Source organism: Schistocerca cancellata, chromosome 2 (assembly GCF_023864275.1).
Source record: "Schistocerca cancellata isolate TAMUIC-IGC-003103 chromosome 2, iqSchCanc2.1, whole genome shotgun sequence".
Lineage (NCBI taxonomy): Eukaryota > Metazoa > Arthropoda > Insecta > Orthoptera > Acrididae > Schistocerca > Schistocerca cancellata.
This window is the reverse complement of record NC_064627.1, coordinates 296764337-296787865: the sequence shown is the minus strand read 5'-3', so window position 1 is coordinate 296787865 and position 23529 is coordinate 296764337. Positions and strand designations below refer to the sequence as shown.

At 46.2% G+C, this 23529-nt stretch overlaps 1 protein-coding gene across 2 annotated transcripts in view; it reads left to right on the top strand.

The window, feature by feature from the left end:
* Positions 1-23529, top strand: part of LOC126161669 (cleavage stimulation factor subunit 2 tau variant) — a 90286-nt gene that overhangs the window by 9672 nt on the left and 57085 nt on the right. For both annotated transcript variants that reach the window (XM_049917667.1, XM_049917666.1), the window contains exon 3: positions 14516-14685. In XM_049917667.1, coding sequence (XP_049773624.1) covers positions 14516-14685 — 170 coding nt within the window. The remainder of the gene's footprint in view (positions 1-14515; positions 14686-23529) is intronic.

Genomic DNA, 23529 nt, shown 5'->3' with positions numbered 1-23529 from the left:
ATGGGCCCCATTCGCCGTTGGCCAGTTCCATGGTCGAGCACGGCCATTGCCACCACCATCCATGATCCTGTTGTGGTTTGCCTCATCTTAAGAGGTACTTGTCCTCTGCCCATCTTGTTACCTTTAAACATCTTCATGCAATAGCCCGGTACTTAATCAAGCAGAGCAAGCAGTTGTGGGCTACACTCTGGACCCTTCAAGGTTTTCAGCGACAGTCTGCCATTCCAGTCCATGCCTCTCAGGTGGCCAATGTACAGATCCATCCGTTCTCTGTCAACACCTAATGACCCATGTTCAGTGGCATTGGCATTAGCCTCCTATCCAGCCACCTTTCTCCCCCGGTAACAGCGAGCTGAAGCTTCCTGCTTATGTTTTACCCCTCGACAATTTGAATCCTACAATGAACCTTATAATGAATGGGAGCTTCTTCTGCCCCTCTCTTCGTTTCACGATTACGCCCCTGCCCCTGATTCCATAGATAACCAACTGCTTCAACACCTCAGTCCTCCACAATGGCAATACCTCCTGCAGGTGTTTAACCGTATTTGGCTCCAAGGCATTTTGTCCTCTCAGTGGAGAGACAGTATTGAAGTGCCTGTCCTTAAGCCCAGCAAGGATCCATCGTCCCTTGGTAGTTAGCATCCAGTCGTCCTGACCAATGTTCTGCAAATTACTTGCACGGTTGGTGGCTCGTCAACTCAGTTGGAGCTTTGATTCTTGGGACCTTTTATCTTCTTACCAATGCGGCTTTCAGCAAGGACGGTCTCTGATGGATCATTTGCTTTGATTGGAAATCACAGTTCGCCAGGCCTTTTCTCAGCACTGCCATCTTGTCATGGTTTTCTTCAGTCTTCATAAGGCCTATGACACAGTGTGGCACCATCACATCCTCCTTACTGTCCATTAGTGGGGTATTTGGTACCCACTCCCGATTTTTATTTGCCAGTTCCTGTCCCACTGGTTGTTCAGAGTTTGGGTTGGCACCATTCTCAGCATTCCGCAGGCAGAGGAGAATGGTGCTCCACAGGTCTCCATATTAAGTGCCTTGCTTTTTCTCATTACAATTAATGGACTTATGGCCTCTACCAGACGGTTGGTCACCCCTGTTCTGCATGCTGACTAGCTCCCACATGGTGGCCTCTGTGGAATGACAGCTCCAGGCTGCCACGCTGTGTGCTTCCACATGGACATACTCACATGGTTAAGTTCTCTCCCTTAAGTCGATGGTGGTGTATTTTTGTCACCGTAGTGTGGCCCATGTGGATCCAGAGTTCTTCCTCGATGCCCAGCACCTTAGCTTGGTTCCCCAGCTCCGTTTATTGGGTCTTCTTTTTGACGACAAGCTCAAGTGGTTGCCCCATATCCTTCATATGAAGATTTGCTGTTTTCATGAACTCAGTGTCCTTCGCTTCCTCGCCCGCACCTCATGGGTCACGCATCATTCGACCCTTCTCTGCCTTTACCGGACATTGGTTCTGCCTTTTCTGGACTACGGTTTTCAGGTTTATAGATCAGCTGCCCCTTCCACACTGCTCTTCTTGGACCCAGTTCACCATCATGGCACCCGTTTAATTGATGGGGTCTTTCACACTAGCCCTGTCGATAGACTTCTGGAGATGCTGGGGTCCTTCCCCTTTCGGTTTGACCGTCCCAGCTTGTGCTTTCCTATGCCATTACACCCCCTTTCCCACTGCTCACCCCTCCTGTTCTACTCTTTTAGTGACTTTCGGGTTGTTATCAACCCGCTGCCTGCCCTTGGGTGGGTTTATTGACGGGCACCGCTCCTATCTCTCTGCCATGATTTCCATCTCCCCTCCTTGCTCTCTTCCCCACGTTTTCTCCTGACCCCCCCCCCCTGGTCATCCCCCTCCCCCTTGCCCCAGGGGCCTCACCACTCTTTGGTGTGTTCATGCTTGGCTACCATGAGGCCCCAGCCTTTGCATCATTTTTTTCCCTTCCGTGCTGCATGTCTGTCCTCTTGCTATCCTTTTTCCCCTCTCTTGGAGAATATGTCTGGGATGCTATTGGGAATGTTCTCAGTCTCACCTTTCCAGAATGAGATTTTCTCTCTGCGAAGGAGAGCTTCTGTAAGTTTGGAAGATAGGAGAAGAGGTACTGGCAGATGTAAGGCTGTGAGGACAGGGCGTGAGTCGTGCTTGGGTAGCTCAGTTGGTAGAGCACTTGCCTGCGAAAGGCAAAGGACCTGAGTGCGAGTCTCAGTCCGGCACACAGTTTTAATCTGCCAGGAAGTTTCAGTCTCACCTTTGTTTTCCACTCTATTTTCCTTTCTTCGTTTCCCTTCCCCTCTCGTTCCTCTGCTTCAGTGTTTGAGGTTCCTCTTTTCCTTCTTCCCCCCTGTGCACTCCTGAAGGCCGGCCCATGCATCTGACGTGTAACCGGTGACTGGGTAAGGCGTAGTTCCCAGCCCCGGGTCAACAGGTAGGGTTCACACGTACCCCCTGGTACGGGGAGCAACCTTCCCAAATTGCCGATTGGTCCCCCTGTCAGGTGTTTGGGATTTGTGACCTGAGGTATGAACAGTCACCTAAGGCGGGTGGGCCCCCATGTGATGGGAGCCTCCATTTGGAAGGGGCTCGCCTTCGGAGATGCTGGCAATCATGGGGGATTTTCTTGCAGTGAGTCAATCACCTTCCCAATCAACGTTTACGAAACGTAAATGTGATGAAGCTAGTGATTCAAAGATCCTTCCCGCTGCACCACGGTTCCTCGTGGTCTCATGTACTGAAGATGGTCAGGCCTTCGCCAAGGTAAATCTGTTGCCATTCTGCTCGACAGTCTGTCCAGGCCGAAATCCAGTATTACCTCTCTGATCAGGGTGTCATTGCCGTCCATCGTGTAATGAAAAAGATACATTCCTCCTTAGTGCCTACCCACACTCTTTTTCCTCACCCTTGATAGAGTGGTGTTGCCATCCAAGATAAAAGTAGGCTATGAAATTATCACAGCTCTGCCATACATTCCGAACCCAATGCGCTGCTAACAGTGTCATCGTTTCAACCACACTAGAACATCTTGTCAACACACAGCAAAATGTGTAACCAGTGGTATAGATGCACACGAGGGCGATTGTCCGCCTCCTTCTCCACATTGTATCAACTCCAATGGTGGCCATGCTGCCTCCTCTCGGGATTATCCCACATGTCTTGATGAGTGTGCTGTCCAAGAGATCAGGGTGAAGGAAAAAGTGCCTTACCCAGTCGCTCACAAATTACTGGCTAGTCACAAGCCATGTGTTCTCCCATCTGGCGCCTGTAGTTCTGTTATTGTTACCCCTTGCTCCATGAAGTCCACCAAAGGCAAACCGTCCGCTCCTTTCCCATCTTGAAGATCCTCTTTGACAGTGTCACCCCATGGTTCCTTAGCCCAGCCGGCCTCCATATTGCCAGATGCACCACCAACTGCTTTTCAGCAATGGACTCCACAGACCAACCACACAAGCAAGCCGATGCTTCTGTGGACCCCACGGAACAGGATTCTCCTGCTTCTGTGCCCTGTAGTGCTGACTCTACACCAGCTGTCACTCGGCAGCCGCCATGTTGACACCCCTACATCTCTTCCTCCTCAGAACTGTCCTCCAATGGAACGTATGTGACCTATGGTCCCACAAAGAGAATTTACAGCTGCTTTTAGCATCGCAGCATCCACTTGTACTCTGCCTTCAGGAAACGAAATTGCGCCCTCATGACCGCTTTGAGCTTTCACATTTCTTACCGATTCATTTTGATATTCCCCATGAGGTCGGCATTCCATCTCATGGAGATGGCATGGTTCTCATACACGATGACATTCATAGTCAACCCAACTCCCTGAGTACCCACCTTCAAGCTGTTTCAGTTTTGCCTTTTCGTTCCTCACCTGACTTTTTCCCTCTGTACCACTTATGTCCCTCCGTTTTTCGATGTCACCAGGGGAGACTTCTTTCAGCTTACTGGGCAGCTACCTCCTCCATTTTGCTACTTGGTTACTTTAATGCGCATCGTCCCCTTTGGGGTTCTCCCAGGACCTGTCAGAGAGGTGCCCTCTTGGCTGACCTTCGTAACCAACTGAACGTCTTCTGCCTTAACACTGGAGCACCCACTTTCCTTTCCAACTCCTCGTACACCTATTCCCATTTGGACTTATCCTTTTGCACTGCCCAGCCTGCCCATCGTCTTGAGTGGACTGTTATTTCTGACACCTACTCGAGGGACCATTTCCTGTGTGCCATCCATTTGCTGACTCTTACCCCATCCTCGTGCACGCCCAAATGGCAGCCTACAAAGGCTGACTGGCAGCTTTACTCCTCCCTGGAAACCTCTGAAGAACAAGATTTCCCCAGTTGTGACGACTAGGTGGAATATCTCACAAACGTTACCCTTGATGCTGCAGAACATTCCATTCCTCGCTCTTCCTCTTTACCACATCGTGTCCCAGTCCCTTGATGGACTGAGGCATGCCGCGATACATTTCGTGCATGGAGACGTGCGCTGCGCATTTTTAACCATCATCCTATGATGGCAAACTGCATACGTTATAAACAGGTGAGTGCAAAGTGTCTTCGCTTTCTTTGGGATAGCAAATGAGCTAGCTGGACTTCATTCACTAGTTATTTTAACAGTTCCACCCCTTCCTCTCTTGTGTGGGCCAACTTCTGACAGCTCTCTGGAACCAAGATCCATTCCCCAATTTCTGGACTGTCAGTAGCACACAGTGTTATCGTGGCCCCTGTTGCTATCTCCAACACCTTTGGCCTCCATTTTGCGGAAGTTTAGACCTACTATCACTCTGCTTTCCTCCATCAGATATGAGTGGAGGAAGCTCGAGTGATACCCTTCTCTTATCTGAATTGTGAGCACTACAATGCCGCCTTTACTGTGAGGGAGCTAGATCATGCTCTCAGTTCATCCCAATCCTCCACCCCAGGGCCAGATGCCACCCACGTTCAGATGTTGGAGCACCTTTTTCTTGTGGGCAAGCACTTTCTGCTTAACATGTACAATCACATCTGGACAGAGGTCACATTTCCCGTATGCTGGCGTGAAGCCATAGTCATAACCATACCTAAGCCCAGTAAGTACAAAAACCTACCTTCTAGCTACCGTCGCATCTCTCTTATCAGCTGTGTTTGCAAGGTGATGGAACGTAGGATTCATACCCAGCTGGTATGCTAGCTTTAGTGCACAATGTGGATTTCGAGCGCGGTGTTCTACAGTTGACCATCTCATTACTTTGTCCACCCATCTCATGAATGCTTTTCTACAGCAATCCCAGGCTGTGGCTGTGTTTTTCGAGTTGGAGAAGGCCTGCGACACCTGCTGGAGGACTGGTATCCTCCGTACTCTTTACACGTGGGGCTTTCATGGTCACCTGCCCTGTTTCCTTCAGGCATTTTTAAAAGATTGAGTTTGCAAGGTGTGTGTGTGGGCTCTGCCATGTCGGACAGCTTTATCCAGGAAAATGGTGTGTCTCAGGATTCCGTCCTGAGTGTCATCCTCTTTGCTATCCCTTTAACCCTATAATGGCATGTCTCCCACCGGGCATATCCAGCTCCCTTTTTGTTGACTTTTTGCCATCTATTGCAGTTCTCCATAGACCTGTCTCACTGAGCAGCATCTTGAGCGATGTCTTTGCTCCCGAAGCATCGACAATTGCTTTTGCTTTTCTACTGACAAAACTGTTTGTATGAATTTCTGGCGACGCAAGTGGTTTCTCCCACCGTCTTCACATCTTGGGCCTGGTGCCCCTCCGTTCGTTGACACTACGAAATTCCTGGGGCTCAAGCTCGATAGGAAACACTCTTGGTCTTCCCATGTGTCTTGCCTGGCAGCCCGCTGTACACATTTCCATAATGTCCTTCATGTCCTCAGTGGTACTTCTTGGGGTGCCAGTAGAAGCCCCCTCCTCTGTTTGTAACAGTCTCTTGGCCATTTGAAACTCAACTGTGGTGCTTTGTTTATGCGTCTGCATACGCCATCTCAACACTATCCACCATCATGGCATCCGTTGTTTGGCCACAAGCCCCTTTTACACTAGTCCAGTTGAGATTCAGTGTGCTGAAGCTGCTGAACTACCACTGTCTTACTGCAGTGGCTTTCTCCTTAGCGAGTATACATGCAGTTTGTCTGCCGTGTGTGGCTACCCATCCTGTGCCTCCTCCTTTGATGATTCTTTTGATCGTCAGTATGGGGTGCGTCCCTCTTCTCTGTTATCTCCTCAAATCCACAACCATCGTGCCAATCTTGCTGATGCTACTTGTTCGATTGTCGTCTGGCTTGGGGGGCAGGAGGGGGGGGGGGGGGTGTTCAGCCACCTACATCCCATTCTCTGTGACCTCTTCAGCCTTTGCGGCCTTATGTAAAATACCTTTTCGTTCAGTCGTGAACTGCGCAGTCAAGGAGACTCCCACCACATGGTGTTGCTCCCTCTGCCTCTCCCATCAGGAATCTACCACCCTCTGCTGTCTTTGTATCAACCGTACTAGGTTGACCCATGGTTTTTTACTACACAAAAAGCCCCACCCCATAAGTTGTGGTCTTCCCCCCCCCCCCCCCCCCCCCCCCCCCCTCTCTTGGTGATCCATATTTTGCTTGACTGCCCCCACCTTTTGGTCCTTTGCACTAAGTAGACCCTCCCATCCTCCTTGTCCCAGGTGTTATCAGATGACCCTTGTAGTATTGTCTGTCCTTGGTTTTCTTTATGAAAGCGGTTTGCCCGCTCAGGTTTAAGTCGTTGAATTTTCCTTTGGAATTGGAGTCCCTCGGTTATCGTTTACATTGGTTATGGAAGCCTTGGCCTCACCTCTACACCGGCAGGTTTTCCCTATGTTTTTTCTTGTCTTTTGTGCAGTTTTGTTTCTCATTTCCTTGTGTCTTCATCCCCTGGTGCTCCTGTTGTTTTGTGATCATTGTATGGTGTGGGAATCAGGACAGGTCAGTGATGGTACTGGAGTCCCTTTGCACTCATTATTTCTGGGGAACCCCTGCTCTCCCTTTTTCCTCCAACCCTTTCCCTATTTTTTCCTCTTCCTGCTGCCCTGATGTCCCTTTTATCTACTTGTTTGCCAGTCGTCCCTCCCCCTTGTCTGGACTGTGCTGTTTGTGTTGCTCCCCTCTGCACCAGTGACCTTGCTGTTTGGTCTCCTCCCCCAACTAACCAACCAACCATCTTACCTGGCTACCTTTCACACACATAAAGGAAAAATTGAAAACATCTCCCAGTCCTTCACGCTCATCACGATTGAATTATATGAGAAATGTAATTCTACACTTTCCCTGTGATTTGTTGACATATTGAAGTGTTGGGTATTCTCCTGGATGTCAGTGTTGTTATTGCACAACATTTCAACCATGTGACTCATTATCTTCATGTGCTGCCTGAAACTGCTCATTTAGTGAAAAGGGTCCAGTTGTTTGAGATGTTGAAAGAAGTCCCCTGAGTTGCTGTGGTGAATACATTGGCTGTTGGGTATGTTGATACGCTAGTGTTGCTGACAGTTGGACACAATGACATGCCTTCTTTGTGTACTTTTGGCAGTCCATATAGTCTAAGTGGAACTTGCACTCTTGTTCATAGTTGTTTAATGACTTTGTCAGGTATTCCAGTTTTCTTCAAAAGAGCTGTGATCCTGTCCACTTTGTCCGTAGGGCCACATTCCAAAAATCTGTATGGTGGATCCTCTAGATATTGACACACTTTCTCATAATGATCACAACCTACTGCAAAATGACTATAGAGTTCCTTTTGTTTGCTGCTAACACCACACTGCTGCTGTCTCCTCATAGCCTCTTAATGCAACCCTCTCATCACTTCAATTTTGGAGGTGGTGTCCTGCTGAGAAACCCGCAGGTCTCCAGGCGAATTTCTTCCTCCATCTTTGCGGGAAGTGTGTTGGCTGCTTAGTCTGTTGTGCTGATGAAACCTGAAGTGAGTGCATTTCTAGGAGTCATAGCAAAGTCGAGACCTCTGCTGAGTACCTTCAAAGTGTTGTCATCAAACTGCTTGCCACTTAGGTTAATCTCAGTCTGAGGACCATTGACCAAGCAGTTTGGTTCTCCACCCCCCTTAAACCAACCAACCACAGTCCGAGTGTTCTCTACTTGCTGCATTTTATTACTCTTGTGATAAAACTTTGCATACTGTCACACTGAGGCATTCTTCTAGGCATAATTCATTAGAGACCCACGTGCACTGTTGACCATGTCCGAATCTTCAGCTGCCTTGTATAGATGAAGGTGTAAAAGCCACATCTAGCCTGTGGTGCATATCTCAAATTGTCTGTCACAAGTGCCATGCTTGCTCAACATTTTATAACGCCCATCGCTCTGGAGTTAATGTAATGGTTAATCCTGACAAAAATTAATTCTTCATCTCCATCTTGACGTCCCAGTGGGAAAGAGAGAGAACTCAGCATTGTCCATTTCCTGTGTGAAAGTTTGTCCAGCTTGATATTTCTGTACATTTCCTCCCTGTAGAGTCTCCTAATGTGAATCTTCAGACTCTTCCGGTGATCTGTTGACATCTTGTGGAGTCAGGTATTGTGCCAAATATCAGCATTGTTCTTGCAAGGTATTTTGACAATTTGACTCGTTATCTTCATCAGGCACTATCTGAGACTGCTCGGCTAGTGGAACGTGTCCCTTATTGATACCTATGCTCTTCCCCCTCCACTGTCACTACCAGGCATTATGCCTGCGGCCCGCATTGTCTAGCATTGTCCTTAGGTGTTCCCTCTTTGATCTGGAGTACCTGTCTGTAGGTCGGCATTCTGTTTTCGATCCGCTGCAATTTTAGATGTTCTCTCTGTGACCCACTAGAAACATTCTTAGGCATTTCCTCTTTGGTCCCATGTGCCAGGCTAGGTGCTGGTATTTCATCTTCAGTCCCATACACCCAACTGCATGCTGGTGTTCCTTTTTTGGTTCAGTGTGAGCCTAGGTGTTTCCTTTGCATTCCCCTCCTTTCCCCTGTGACATTTAATCTTCGGTCCAGTGTGCGTGATGCTCTATCTGGGATTTTTTTTTTCCTGTGTCCACACTCATAGTATGACTTTTTGTGGAGTTCTGCTGATGCCTCCATTGCATTTATATCAACTCCAGTGCAAGCTCCCAGACTCTACTGACTTGTTACCCAGTGGCATGTTGCATAGGTTTGCCATCACCTGTATTTCCGTAGATCCACTTGTAACATTGTCCCAGTATCTGGGCGCTGTTCCAGAACCCTCATTTTATCATAGTTCATGGAATGACTGAGTTCCAGACAGTGCTCAGCAATGGCAGACAAGCACTCTGGACCAAAGTGGGTAATCCTAAGGATACCACTACTGGTAACAGATCACAGATGGAAAACGAAACGTTCCACTTGACATACTGTCTCAGATAACACCTGTTGAAGATACCAGTTCATTTTTTTGAAATATCGTGCAAGAACAATGCTGGTATCCGGCAGAATACCCGACACCTCAAGATGTCATATGTAAGGAATCTTTCACTGGATGGGAACTGATTTAGACTCTTAACTTGTCACATGATATGGTCCCAGGCCCTGATTTGATCCATAATCAGATGGTCCAACTTATGAATGTTACTCAAAGACTCAATCTACTCAGGGTCTTCAAATTTGGCTAGAAGGTGTTTTCACTTCTCTGTGATGAGATAGTCTCATTGTTTCAAGTATGATGCTATGCATGGCTCTGTGCTGAGTGTTACATTATTCTCCGTTGCCTTCAATAGGCTAGTGACTTCCATTGGACTACTTTTGCATTTGGTTTAGCTCTCAACCTGTAGTATTGGCTGAAGGCCAGATCCAAGGTACCACCCAAAGGGCGTCTGCTTCTACCCTTCCCCTTGGCTTCCAGTTCTTTCCCTTAAAAACACATTTTTTTGGGAATCTGCTTTAATGAAAAGTTGACAAAGCTGCCACATATTTTTCAACATGACTAGCATGTTTACAAAAGCTACATGCTCTATGCTCCGTGCCCACACCTTTTGGTGCACAGATCACAGTACTCACCTCTGTATTTACAGTGCCCTGACCTCGTCCCAGTTGGTCTATGGTTGCCAGGTTTCTGGTTCAGTGGCACCTTCAGCTTTGAAATTATTGAAGCCAGTCCATTATTGAGGATTAAGACTGGCTAAAGATGGCTTCCAGACATGGCCCACAGAAAGTCTTCATGCCAAAGGAGGATACTTCTCATCAGTTCCGACAGTACCACCTCTTACTGACTTCCTAATCATCCAACTTATCAGATACTTTTTGCATACAAGGGTCATCAACCATCTGACAACCATCCATGGATGTGATTACCATTAGGAATGCATCTCGGGGTCTTCTTCGTGGTGTGTGCTGTTCGTATTATTCTTCCCCCTCTTTGTCTCTAATATTGGTGGACAACTATGGACAGCTGAACTGGTCCTCTGTTTCTCCATGAAACTAGTTTGTTATTCGCAGCTATAACATTTTAAAGGACTTTGAGGTGGGGGCAGATTGGTTGGGGTTATGGTGTGTCTTGCCACTTGCTGGGTCTTGGGGCTCTTGACACTGTCTTTTGCCAGATGCCTTGGTCATCCCTCTTTTGGTTTATGTTAATTGCTTTTAGATGTGGTTAGCTGCTTTTTCCTGCCTTATTCTATTTTCCATGTTAGGGGTAGCACTTCAATGGATGGCCTCCATTGCATGCAGAGCCCCGAAAGTGAAACAGGGATGGATGAGGGAGTGCCCTTGCCTGGTCCTTCTGACCAATTGGCCAGATTATTTCTCTCACTTTATTTTATTATTATCAGTTGAATTGATAACCATTACATCTTTAGCTTTTTTACTCTCTGTCGTCATCCTTAATCAGGACGATGGGGGCTAGGATGCAGGTGGTGTTTCTCCTGCCACAAACGAGCTCTGGCAGGCGCCTCATCTGCTCTGACTTGGCTTGGCCTGACCCATATACTTTTATTTCTCCAGAAATTATTTACCACCCCTGGCATCAATATTGCTTTCAGTGCCTCTATTTTACCACTCCTATATATTTTCATAATGTATGAATTGAAATTCGCTACTCACTTCTGTCTGAATGTAGTGGTTAATCTCTGGAACTACCATAGGGATTTTGATCTAGTTTTGATAAGCAGATAAATTGAATCATCAGGAAGGTTTGTATCTATAATTTATAAATATTTCGTGAAAATTGTCTGATCTGTGACAAATTTGAGTTCATCACTGGAGAACAATGGAATTGCCATCTAGCAGTACAGCCACCACAACTTCAGACAGCAGTGAAGATTAAGCGGAACCCTAGGCAGTGGTCCAGCACATGCCTCAAACCTGAAAGGTCGCAGGATCGAATAACGGTCAGATCACAAAATTTTCAGTGTATTTTAACCTAGCATTAAACCTCCCAGTGATTCACCAGAACTGAAATGTGGTTTGAATTCCATGTTAAACAATAGGTCTCTCTTACCAGAACTGAAGCAAATTAAAGTTTGGTGGTTTAGCAGTAGGTCTAAAGTTCGGCGTTGATAATTAAGAACTTGTATGATCAAATCCTGGTCACATCATGTACTTTAGTCTCTGTTTTTTTAAACTACCAGTCACCTCTTAATGGTGTGGAAATTTGCCGCAAATGAAATGTGTAGGTCACCATTTTCTGGTTGGATAAGTGGCCACAGAAATTCAAGTTGCTGAAGTGATGTCCATTTGTAAGACGTGCACTACAATACTGAGCTACATAAAATTATTATTACCAGAGTCTGTTCACCTGTACATATATTCTCCTTGTATATATGTTATAAATTAATGAAGGCTAAACTCAGGAACTACTGTGGGGTTTTTGATAATATTTTCATTAATAGATGCACTGATTCATGAGGAAGGTTTGTGTACATGATTTATAAATATTTGGTGCATATTAGCTGAACTATGATGACTCACAGTCCCCCACGGTGTTTTTTTTTTTCTGTATGTGAAGACTACTCTCAGGAACTACTGTAAAGATTTTGATACTCGCTGTGCACTGGTGCCTCTAGGCAAGTTATTCAGCGATAGGTACGCAGTGCTACCTCTGTGAGGCCAAGGTGGGTTGCTAGTACTTCCATAATTTGATCAAATTTTTAGCAGATATCATAACTGCAGATGAACTACCCCATGGCTGAGGAGTGATGATCTCGCTGTTTAGTCCCTTAACTCCAACCAGCCAACGACTTTATGATTCACTGGAGCACCTACTTAGGGACCTCAATACCAATTACCAAGCCATCGTGTAACAGAGAACCCTCATCCCAGAAATCTCTGCACCAGGCAGTGGCAGCAGGAGCCTTGGATTGCAGTTTCCAGGGCTGCCCAGTCTTCCAGTTGTACCCCCATGGTGGATAACCTTTTGCAAGATTTCTGACTCTCTGAATGAATTAAGGAGAAGGAAAAGGAAGCTTGGGGGAAGGCTGCTTTTGTGACCCTTGAGTTTCAGATTCCCCTTCCCCTTCACCCCCCCCCCCTCTTTCACATGGTGATGTTCCATCCTGATGAATTACAATATCATCCTGAAGCATGACCTGTCCTCTTGGCCCCTTCACACATAATCAAGGTGCACTTTAATGTGATGATTCAGTGGAACAGAAACGGATATTACTGTCATCCTCCTAAACTGCAAGGACTAATATCTTCCTGTTGTGTGGCCTGTATTGCTCTCCATATAACAATTCTCCAACCCTTTAAGATTACCATATCTTCTTCTTGAACTGCATTGACCCCTGCAGTGTTTCTGGAGGGATGTGTATGTCGATTTACAAAGATGTTGTCAGTGATTGCATTACCATGCTTACCACACTAGAAGTGAAAGCAGTGCAAGTGTGAGTCAGCCCAGCGATTACCATTTGCAATGTTTATTTGCCCCCGGGCAGGGCACTTACATACCATCTTAGTGAGAAATCTCTCACCCCTCCTTTTCTCCGACTTGAGATTTCAGTATGTACTCCCTGTTGGGGACTACCATGTCTTCTGACTGACCATCTTTTCTGATCTTTATCTGTCTCCCCTCAATGATTTTATCCCTGCCCAATTTAGTGCCACAAGTAGCACCTTTTTGGTTATCGACTTTATGATCTCTTCCCCCAGTCATGTGGCTTTGTTACAGTGTCACTACATGATCATCTTCGCCACTCTGATGGCATTTCAGTAATCCTTCCACTTCCTTGTCACCACCGCCAGACAAGTTGCTGTGTTGAGCTCTGAAGGACTAAATGGAGTTGTATAATTCTGCTATCACCTTCGTTCCCCTCTACATCAGATTGTATCCATGTGGAGGATGTAAAGTGCCATCTCCCCCCCCCCCTCCCCCTTTCCATTTGGACCTCTGCCCAACTCCAGCTGCACCTAGCTGCCCCACCCTCTCCTCACCATGTCTATATGCTCCCACCAACAGCACTTTATTGTCCTCACCCATACCATGCTCTCCTCCCCCTCCCAGCCCTAGCCTCCTCCTTACTCCCTCCTTATCCCAACTACCCCTTCTTCCATCATGCGCAGTTGCTCGCAGCCTGGCCCAGACAGCCAGAGATGGTGGTCTTGCGTGTGTGTGTGTGTGTGTGTGTGTGTGTGTGTGTGTGTGTGTGTGTGTGTGTGTGTTTTAGAGAAATGCCTTGATGCCAAAAGCTTGTGTGTTTCATAGTCTGTTTGTTCTGCCTGTCTGCAACTCAACATCTCATCTGTATGGTGAGTAGATCTGTCCTTTTCATAATGTTGTCATTATTCCATTCTGGATTTTTCATTGTTTGTGTTAAATACTTAATTTGTAATATATTCTAATCACAGACGAACAGGCATCACCCAATTATATTTACACTTTAGATGCTTTGGAGCCATAAATGGTGTACCCAAATGTACGCAAATTCTGTACACTTGTAGCTAATACACAGCAGGCAATTCTGAATCGTGAAACAGCAATGGAAAATGAAGTAACATACCAGTGTAGGCTTCAGAGTCCAGTGTGCAATTCAGCAAAATTTTTCGGAGTGTATTAGCTTGTCATGATGTGGTGAAACTAATTTTTTTTTTCATTAACAGATATAATGATTAATGACACAGGATTTCGTGTATAATTTATTACAACTATGCCAGACAAGTTGTCTGGTCATAGACATTTAGTGCTACCTGAGTAAAGATGAATATGAGATAGGTCAGCAGTCAACATGCAAATTAGGGAACAATTTTAAGATTGGCAGGGCAGTGAACATAGCGCTACGTAGGTATCCGTGACTTTGTGTTCTGTATTATCAAAGAAATTTAATGCATCGTAACTCTTCAGAAGAATTTAAAATATACTTTTGAGATACTTGGAAAAAAGAAAAATATTTTTGTTTTACTGCAGATTCATATGTATGTTGGCTACTGGAAAAAAAACATCTGAACAGTTAGCAATGCAAGAAGGTACTGTGTAAGTTCATATTTGAGTTAAAGGTAATTTTTTTTAAATGATAAACGGTGGGCGATAACTTTATGCTGTGAGATCATATGTTACAAGCAATTCCATTTGCAGGTTAGTTTATGATCGTGAGACCGGTAAACCAAAAGGTTATGGATTTTGTGAATATAAAGATCAAGAGACTGCTCTTTCCGCAATGCGAAATTTAAATGGCTATGAAATAGGTGGACGTACTCTGCGTGTTGACAATGCCTGCACAGAGAAGTCACGTATGGAGATGCAGAGTAAGTAGCCACACCATATCTTAATTATTATAATTATTTTATGTATAAGTGATTTCAATAGCTAAAGTATTTCATTATGAATAATCATTTTTGAAAACATAAAGTAACTTTTAATTAATTTTCAATCTAAATCAGTACTTGATAAATGTATTAAGTGAGACCTTTCCATTTGATAGAAAATATTTTCTGAGTGACAACAATCTGGTAAACTGGCTTTTTCAATTGTATTACAAGATTAACCTGCAAATGTTTAATTTGTGTCAATGTTTGGTGTTATTCTCAAATTGTTGGACTCTTATCCAGGCACCAATTAACTAGTACTGTTAATTTTCTCATTTTTTATTTGTTCTTCGATGCTACGAATATGAATAGTGGCACAGTTCTCTAATGTAAATGGTTATGTTGATACCAATACCTGCCTGCTATTGTCCAGGTTGCAGCTGTTTCTGATTTCTTTATTTAGTTTTGTGTCATCCACATATACGAAGAGCAAAATAAAGCTGGTCCAGAAAGTATTTCGTGCTTTGTAAGGTAGGTGGGTCAGCTTACATCATCTTCACCCAAGGCATGAAGTATTTTACAGGCCAGTTTTATTTTGCCAACCCTGTGTAGTAGTCACCCCTCAGGTCAGAATTATTAGTGGGCATGGAGGCTGAGCAGGTGAGATGGTGACACTGCAGGTGCAGGAGGCCGAGGTTGGGAGCTGCTGTGCATGGTGTTGTATGCCCTAAAGCACCAGTGAAACAGCGTTCTCTCTCCTAAAGCACCAGTGAAACAGCGTTCTCTCTCCTAAAGCACCAGTGAAACAGCGTTGTCTGGAAACATATTTCTTGCTTGTGATTTTATAGTAGGAGTTGTCATCTTGGGCATGTTGGAAGGCATGTCAAATCGCACACTCGAGTGCAACAAGGAATGTGGACACATTGCTTTGACTATCGTGGCCACGGTGGTCAGGATCTGACGGCAGTGTCATGCAGATAGCCGGAATGGGAGTCTGTATGCACGAGCCTATTGTAGCTTGTCAGCAGCTTGTGCAACTCACCTCAGCGCTCTCAGAGATGGACCTTCACCTAAGCAGGTGCCAATAGCACATGACAGACAGCGGGTGTGATTAAAGCGGAAGTCTCGGACCCTAATGGCAGCACGACATACAGCCAGGGAGGCACTAATTGGGTGCCTTGCCCAACATGTAAAAGACGGTAGCTTACAGTCACTCGATATGGTCCTTCATGAAGGAAGGCAGAGGCTCGTACCCATCTTCTGTCAGTGATGGTGGCGACGAAACAACAGTGGCAGCTAAGTTTCACTACAACCGACTGGCCGCAGTCTCGGAGGCGAAGTCTTCTCTCGGCAGCAGGCAGCACATCATGATTCACCATCAATTTATTCTGTAACTAATGAAATCATCATTGCATCAGAATTGGACATCCAGATGGGATGACCGGATACTGACCCTGAAATGGGAGTATTTAAGTTGGACATAACATCATTGTGGCTGGCGATGCAGTCGTTCACCCTCATTATCTGGAGGTGTCTGCACACGTCTCAGTTATTGTCAGTTTTGATGCCTTTGCACTTTCAATCAGTGCTAAGACACTATGGAGAAGCTGAACTTGTATTTTACTTGCTGTGGCTCAGTCTTGCAAGTGTCACAGTATGATGCATCGAATGCTGTCAGATTGTGCCATTCGTACTCCTCGATTACTGCTCAGCTTGGTGTGAAAATGTATTTTGAGTGGCACCCAGCCTTCTGCAACAATGGCACTCTTTGCATGTCCGAGATACTGCTTCTGATGCATGGTATGAGCCAGATATGATTCTGTGTCATCTGTGCCAAGTAGTATTTTCAAAAATTTATATTTGCACCCAGGAATTGGATCTGCTGTGCAACAATCCTCTCATCTCCAAACATTCATCAGGAATTTTACGCTGGCATCATCCTAGAACAACTTCATTTTGCATAAATTACATTGACACTGGTTTATACAGTATAATCTCGGTTAACATCTTACAAGAGTGAGTTACGTTACTTGTTTCCACATATATATATATATATATATATACACCCGTACTCTCTGCTGGAAATATCACTTTGCCACGAAGAAAAATGATCCTAATCCTACTCCTAATGATCCAACTCCCCAAGATACTATCCAAATTGAACCATGCCTGGAACAGTTCCGTCCTCCGTCACAGCGGGACCCACCTCCTCTTCCTCAAAATCACCCTCTCCTAACCTTCCAGGAATTTCTGACTTCCAGCCTTGCCTCTCAATCCTTCCTAAAAAACCTTAATCCTACTCCCAACATCACCACTGCTGAAGCCCAGGCTATCCGTGATCTGAAGGCTGACCAATCCATCGTCATTCTTCCGGCGGACAAGGGTTCCACGACTGTGGTACTTGATCGTCGGGAGTACGTGGCTGAGGGACTGCGTCAGCTTTCAGACAACACTACTTACAAAGTTTGCCATGGTAATCCCATTCCTGATGTCCAGGCGGAGCTTCAAGGAATCCTCAGGACCTTAGGCCCCCTACAAAACCTTTCACCTGACTCCATCAACCTCCTGACCCCACCAACACCCCGCACCCCTACCTTCTACCTTCTTCCCAAAATTCACAAACCCAATCATCCCGGCCGTCCCATTGTAGCTGGTTACCAAGCCCCCACAGAACGCATCTCTGCCTACGTAGATCAACACCTTCAACCCATTACATGCAGTCTCCCATCCTTCATCAAAGACACCAACCACTTTCTCGAACGCCTGGAATCCCTACCCAGTCTGTTACCCCCGGAAACCATCCTTGTAACCATTGATGCCACTTCCTTATACACAAATATTCCGCATGTCCAGGGCCTCGCTGCGATGGAGCACTTCCTTTCACGCCGATCACCTGCCGCCCTACCTAAAACCTCTTTCCTCATTACCTTAGCCAGCTTCATCCTGACCCACAACTTCTTCACTTTTGAAGGCCAGACATACCAACAATTAAAGGGAACAGCCATGGGTACCAGGATGGCCCCCTCGTACGCCAACCTATTCATGGGTCGCTTAGAGGAAGCCTTCTTGGTTACCCAGGCCTGCCAACCCAAAGTTTGGTACAGATTTATTGATGACATTTTCATGATCTGGACTCACAGTGAAGAAGAACTCCAGAATTTCCTCTCCAACCTCAACTCCTTTGGTTCCATCAGATTCACCTGGTCCTACTCTAAATCCCATGCCACCTTCCTTGATGTTAACCTCCACCTGTCCAATGGCCAGCTTCACACGTCCGTCCACATCAAACCCACCAACAAGCAACAGTACCTCCATTATGACAGCTGCCACCCATTCCACATCAAACGGTCCCTTCCCTACAGCCTAGGTCTTCGTGGCAAACGAATCTGCTCCAGTCCGGAATCCTTGAATCATTACACCAACAACCTGAAAACAGCTTTTGCATCCCGTAACTACCCTCCCGACCTGGTACAGAAGCAAATAACCAGAGCCACTTCCTCATCTCCTCAAACCCGGAACCTTCCACAGAAGAACCCCAAAAGTGCCCCACTTGTGACAGGATACTTTCCGGGACTGGATCAGATTCTGAATGTGACTCTCCAGCAGGGATACGACTTCCTCAAATCCTGCCCTGAAATGAGATCCATCCTTCATGAAATCCTCCCCACTCCACCAAGAGTGTCTTTCCGCCGTCCACCTAACCTTCGTAACCTCTTAGTTCATCCCCATGAAATCCCCAAACCACCTTCCCTACCCTCTGGCTCCTACCCCTGTAACCGCCCCCGGTGTAAAACCTGTCCCATGCACCCTCCCACCACCACCTATTCCAGTCCTGTAACCCGGAAGGTGTACACGATCAAAGGCAGAGCCACGTGTGAAAGCACCCACGTGATTTACCAACTGACCTGCCTACACTGTGAAGCGTTCTATGTGGGAATGACCAGCAACAAACTGTCCATTCGCATGAATGGACACAGGCAGACAGTGTTTGTTGGTAACGAGGATCACCCTGTGGCTAAACATGCCTTGGTGCATGGCCAGCACATCTTGGCACAGTGTTACACCGTCCGGGTTATCTGGATACTTCCCACTAACACCAACCTGTCTGAACTCCGGAGATGGGAACTTGCCCTTCAGCATATCCTCTCTTCTCGCTATCCGCCAGGCCTCAATCTCCGCTAATTTCTAATTTCAATCTGCCGCCGCTCATACCTCACCTGTCCTTCAACATCATCTTTGCCTCTGTACTTCCGTCCCGACTGACATCTCTGCCCAAACTCTTTGCCTTTACAAATGTCTGCTTGTGTCTGTGTATATGCGGATGGATATGTGTGTGTGCGCGAGTGTATACCTGTCCTTTTTTCCCCCTAAGGTAAGTCTTTCCGCTCCCGGGATTGGAATGACTCCTTACCCTCTCCCTTAAAACCCATATCCTTTTGTCTTTCCTTCTCCTTCCCTCTTTCCTGACGAGGCAACCGTTGGTTGCGAAAGCTAGATTTTTGTGTGTATGTTTGTGTTTGTTAGTGTGTCTATCGACCTGCCAGCGCTTTTGTTTGGTAAGTCTCATAATCTTTCTTTTTAAATATATTTTTCCCACGTGGAATGTTTCCCTCTATTATATTCATATCATTAATTTGAACCCAACAATCACGTTTGTTATTGTTATTGTCACTGTTACATTTCGTAGTCTTTTCTGTCATCTTATTTCCTCCTTCTGTTTTTGCCAGCAGTTTTACTTTCTATTCACCTTCTCCTTTTTTACCGTAATCCAGTATACAATTTTATCCCGCCGATATATACTCAATAATACGTAATAATACGTAACCCACTTCCAAACCATAACCAAAAATTTTTTTCCGCTTTCAACACTACCGCTGCTATAAAACCCGCCGTTTCCAGTTCACAAACAGTTCCTTTCAGCTATTAAACAACCTTTTCGGCCAGTTTTAATATCTTTTGCTTTATTTCCATTTCCGTTTTTCTCACATCATCGATCATTTTTAGCCGCTTCCCACAGGTTTTAACGTCATTATTTCTTCATCAGACAATTGTTAGCTTGATTTCCATAATCTGCCACCACCAAACCACCCTTTTAATACATCCTCACGTAGTTTTTTCGAAATTTTCCCGTATTTCTCCACCCTTTAACGTGTTTTGGCGGCAACACAACCACCTAACCTTTATGCACATCATTATCTACCTACACAAGTTCACCATAGGATCAACATAGCCCAGCTCTAACCAACCCTTTTTCGCCTTTTTTCACACCAGATCTCCATTTGATTTCTAGTTTTACTTTTATCTCTCCCCATATATTTTTATATTTATTTTCATTTTCATTTCAGCCTCGTGTTCCACTTTCCACCTTCTAGTACCATGTCACCCTCACAACACCTCCACAACGACCCCATTAAGTTTTATTTACATTCCCTCCGCAAACATGCCTTCGCCCTAGCCAGATTACACTCCCATATTTTATTTTCTCAGGCTTGTCTGACATTTGGCATCACCCCCAAAGGCCTCACACTTAAAGTTCCCATCTCTGGCTGCAACCCTTCTTTCCATCAGTCCCTATACCAGTTCCAAACCGAACAATCCATTGCCCTCACCCACCTAATCCTTCACCTACACATCCACTCAGCCAATCAACACACCCATCAACTCCTGTCCCTAATAAAAGTCCTCAATCTTTCCTCTCCCACATCCACACCGGTTGTTCAGAGCATCCTCCTACAGGCCAACCGCAAATTAGAACAGCATGCCACCCTCCACCTTAAAAAACTATCCAATCTCCTGGTTTCCCACCTCCGGAAAGGCAACTCACTCACCCTTCACAACCATTCCAGCAAACCTCAACCTCCTCTAATTGCACACAAACCTAGTCTCTCCCATCTACTCAATCTCCCACTTCCAGCTCCACTCCCTCCAAAACCTCAAAAGTCCAATCAACACAATCTGGAACCACAACACCCCAATTCAGTAGTTAACCTCTCCTCCAAACTTCTCTCCCAATCCGAAACCTCTGTCCTATCCAAAGGCCTCACCTTCAGCCCCACTCCCAGATTTAACCAAACAGCCCTTGTCAAAGATTTACTGTCCTACACCCGTACTCTCTGCTGGAAATATCACTTTGCCACGAAGAAAAATGATCCTAATCCTACTCCTAATGATCCAACTCCCCAAGATACTATCCAAATTGAACCATGCCTGGAACAGTTCCGTCCTCCGTCACAGCGGGACCCACCTCCTCTTCCTCAAAATCACCCTCTCCTAACCTTCCAGGAATTTCTGACTTCCAGCCTTGCCTCTCAATCCTTCCTAAAAAACCTTAATCCTACTCCCAACATCACCACTGCTGAAGCCCAGGCTATCCGTGATCTGAAGGCTGACCAATCCATCGTCATTCTTCCGGCGGACAAGGGTTCCACGACTGTGGTACTTGATCGTCGGGAGTACGTGGCTGAGGGACTGCGTCAGCTTTCAGACAACACTACTTACAAAGTTTGCCATGGTAATCCCATTCCTGATGTCCAGGCGGAGCTTCAAGGAATCCTCAGGACCTTAGGCCCCCTACAAAACCTTTCACCTGACTCCATCAACCTCCTGACCCCACCAACACCCCGCACCCCTACCTTCTACCTTCTTCCCAAAATTCACAAACCCAATCATCCCGGCCGTCCCATTGTAGCTGGTTACCAAGCCCCCACAGAACGCATCTCTGCCTACGTAGATCAACACCTTCAACCCATTACATGCAGTCTCCCATCCTTCATCAAAGACACCAACCACTTTCTCGAACGCCTGGAATCCCTACCCAGTCTGTTACCCCCGGAAACCATCCTTGTAACCATTGATGCCACTTCCTTATACACAAATATTCCGCATGTCCAGGGCCTCGCTGCGATGGAGCACTTCCTTTCACGCCGATCACCTGCCGCCCTACCTAAAACCTCTTTCCTCATTACCTTAGCCAGCTTCATCCTGACCCACAACTTCTTCACTTTTGAAGGCCAGACATACCAACAATTAAAGGGAACAGCCATGGGTACCAGGATGGCCCCCTCGTACGCCAACCTATTCATGGGTCGCTTAGAGGAAGCCTTCTTGGTTACCCAGGCCTGCCAACCCAAAGTTTGGTACAGATTTATTGATGACATTTTCATGATCTGGACTCACAGTGAAGAAGAACTCCAGAATTTCCTCTCCAACCTCAACTCCTTTGGTTCCATCAGATTCACCTGGTCCTACTCTAAATCCCATGCCACTTTCCTTGATGTTAACCTCCACCTGTCCAATGGCCAGCTTCACACGTCCGTCCACATCAAACCCACCAACAAGCAACAGTACCTCCATTATGACAGCTGCCACCCATTCCACATCAAACGGTCCCTTCCCTACAGCCTAGGTCTTCGTGGCAAACGAATCTGCTCCAGTCCGGAATCCTTGAATCATTACACCAACAACCTGAAAACAGCTTTTGCATCCCGTAACTACCCTCCCGACCTGGTACAGAAGCAAATAACCAGAGCCACTTCCTCATCTCCTCAAACCCGGAACCTTCCACAGAAGAACCCCAAAAGTGCCCCACTTGTGACAGGATACTTTCCGGGACTGGATCAGATTCTGAATGTGACTCTCCAGCAGGGATACGACTTCCTCAAATCCTGCCCTGAAATGAGATCCATCCTTCATGAAATCCTCCCCACTCCACCAAGAGTGTCTTTCCGCCGTCCACCTAACCTTCGTAACCTCTTAGTTCATCCCCATGAAATCCCCAAACCACCTTCCCTACCCTCTGGCTCCTACCCCTGTAACCGCCCCCGGTGTAAAACCTGTCCCATGCACCCTCCCACCACCACCTATTCCAGTCCTGTAACCCGGAAGGTGTACACGATCAAAGGCAGAGCCACGTGTGAAAGCACCCACGTGATTTACCAACTGACCTGCCTACACTGTGAAGCGTTCTATGTGGGAATGACCAGCAACAAACTGTCCATTCGCATGAATGGACACAGGCAGACAGTGTTTGTTGGTAACGAGGATCACCCTGTGGCTAAACATGCCTTGGTGCATGGCCAGCACATCTTGGCACAGTGTTACACCGTCCGGGTTATCTGGATACTTCCCACTAACACCAACCTGTCTGAACTCCGGAGATGGGAACTTGCCCTTCAGCATATCCTCTCTTCTCGCTATCCGCCAGGCCTCAATCTCCGCTAATTTCTAATTTCAATCTGCCGCCGCTCATACCTCACCTGTCCTTCAACATCATCTTTGCCTCTGTACTTCCGTCCCGACTGACATCTCTGCCCAAACTCTTTGCCTTTACAAATGTCTGCTTGTGTCTGTGTATATGCGGATGGATATGTGTGTGTGCGCGAGTGTATACCTGTCCTTTTTTCCCCCTAAGGTAAGTCTTTCCGCTCCCGGGATTGGAATGACTCCTTACCCTCTCCCTTAAAACCCATATCCTTTTGTCTTTCCTTCTCCTTCCCTCTTTCCTGACGAGGCAACCGTTGGTTGCGAAAGCTAGATTTTTGTGTGTATGTTTGTGTTTGTTAGTGTGTCTATCGACCTGCCAGCGCTTTTGTTTGGTAAGTCTCATAATCTTTCTTTTTAAATATATATATATATATATATATATATATATATATATATATATATATATATATAATAGAGGGAAACATTCCACGTGCCTTTGCAAATGTCTGCTTGTGTCTGTGTATGTGTGGATGGATATGTGTGTGTGCGAGTGTATACCTGTCCTTTTCCCCCTAAGGTAAGTCTTTCCGCTCCCGGGATTGGAATGACTCCTTACCCTCTCCCTTAAAACCCATATCCTTT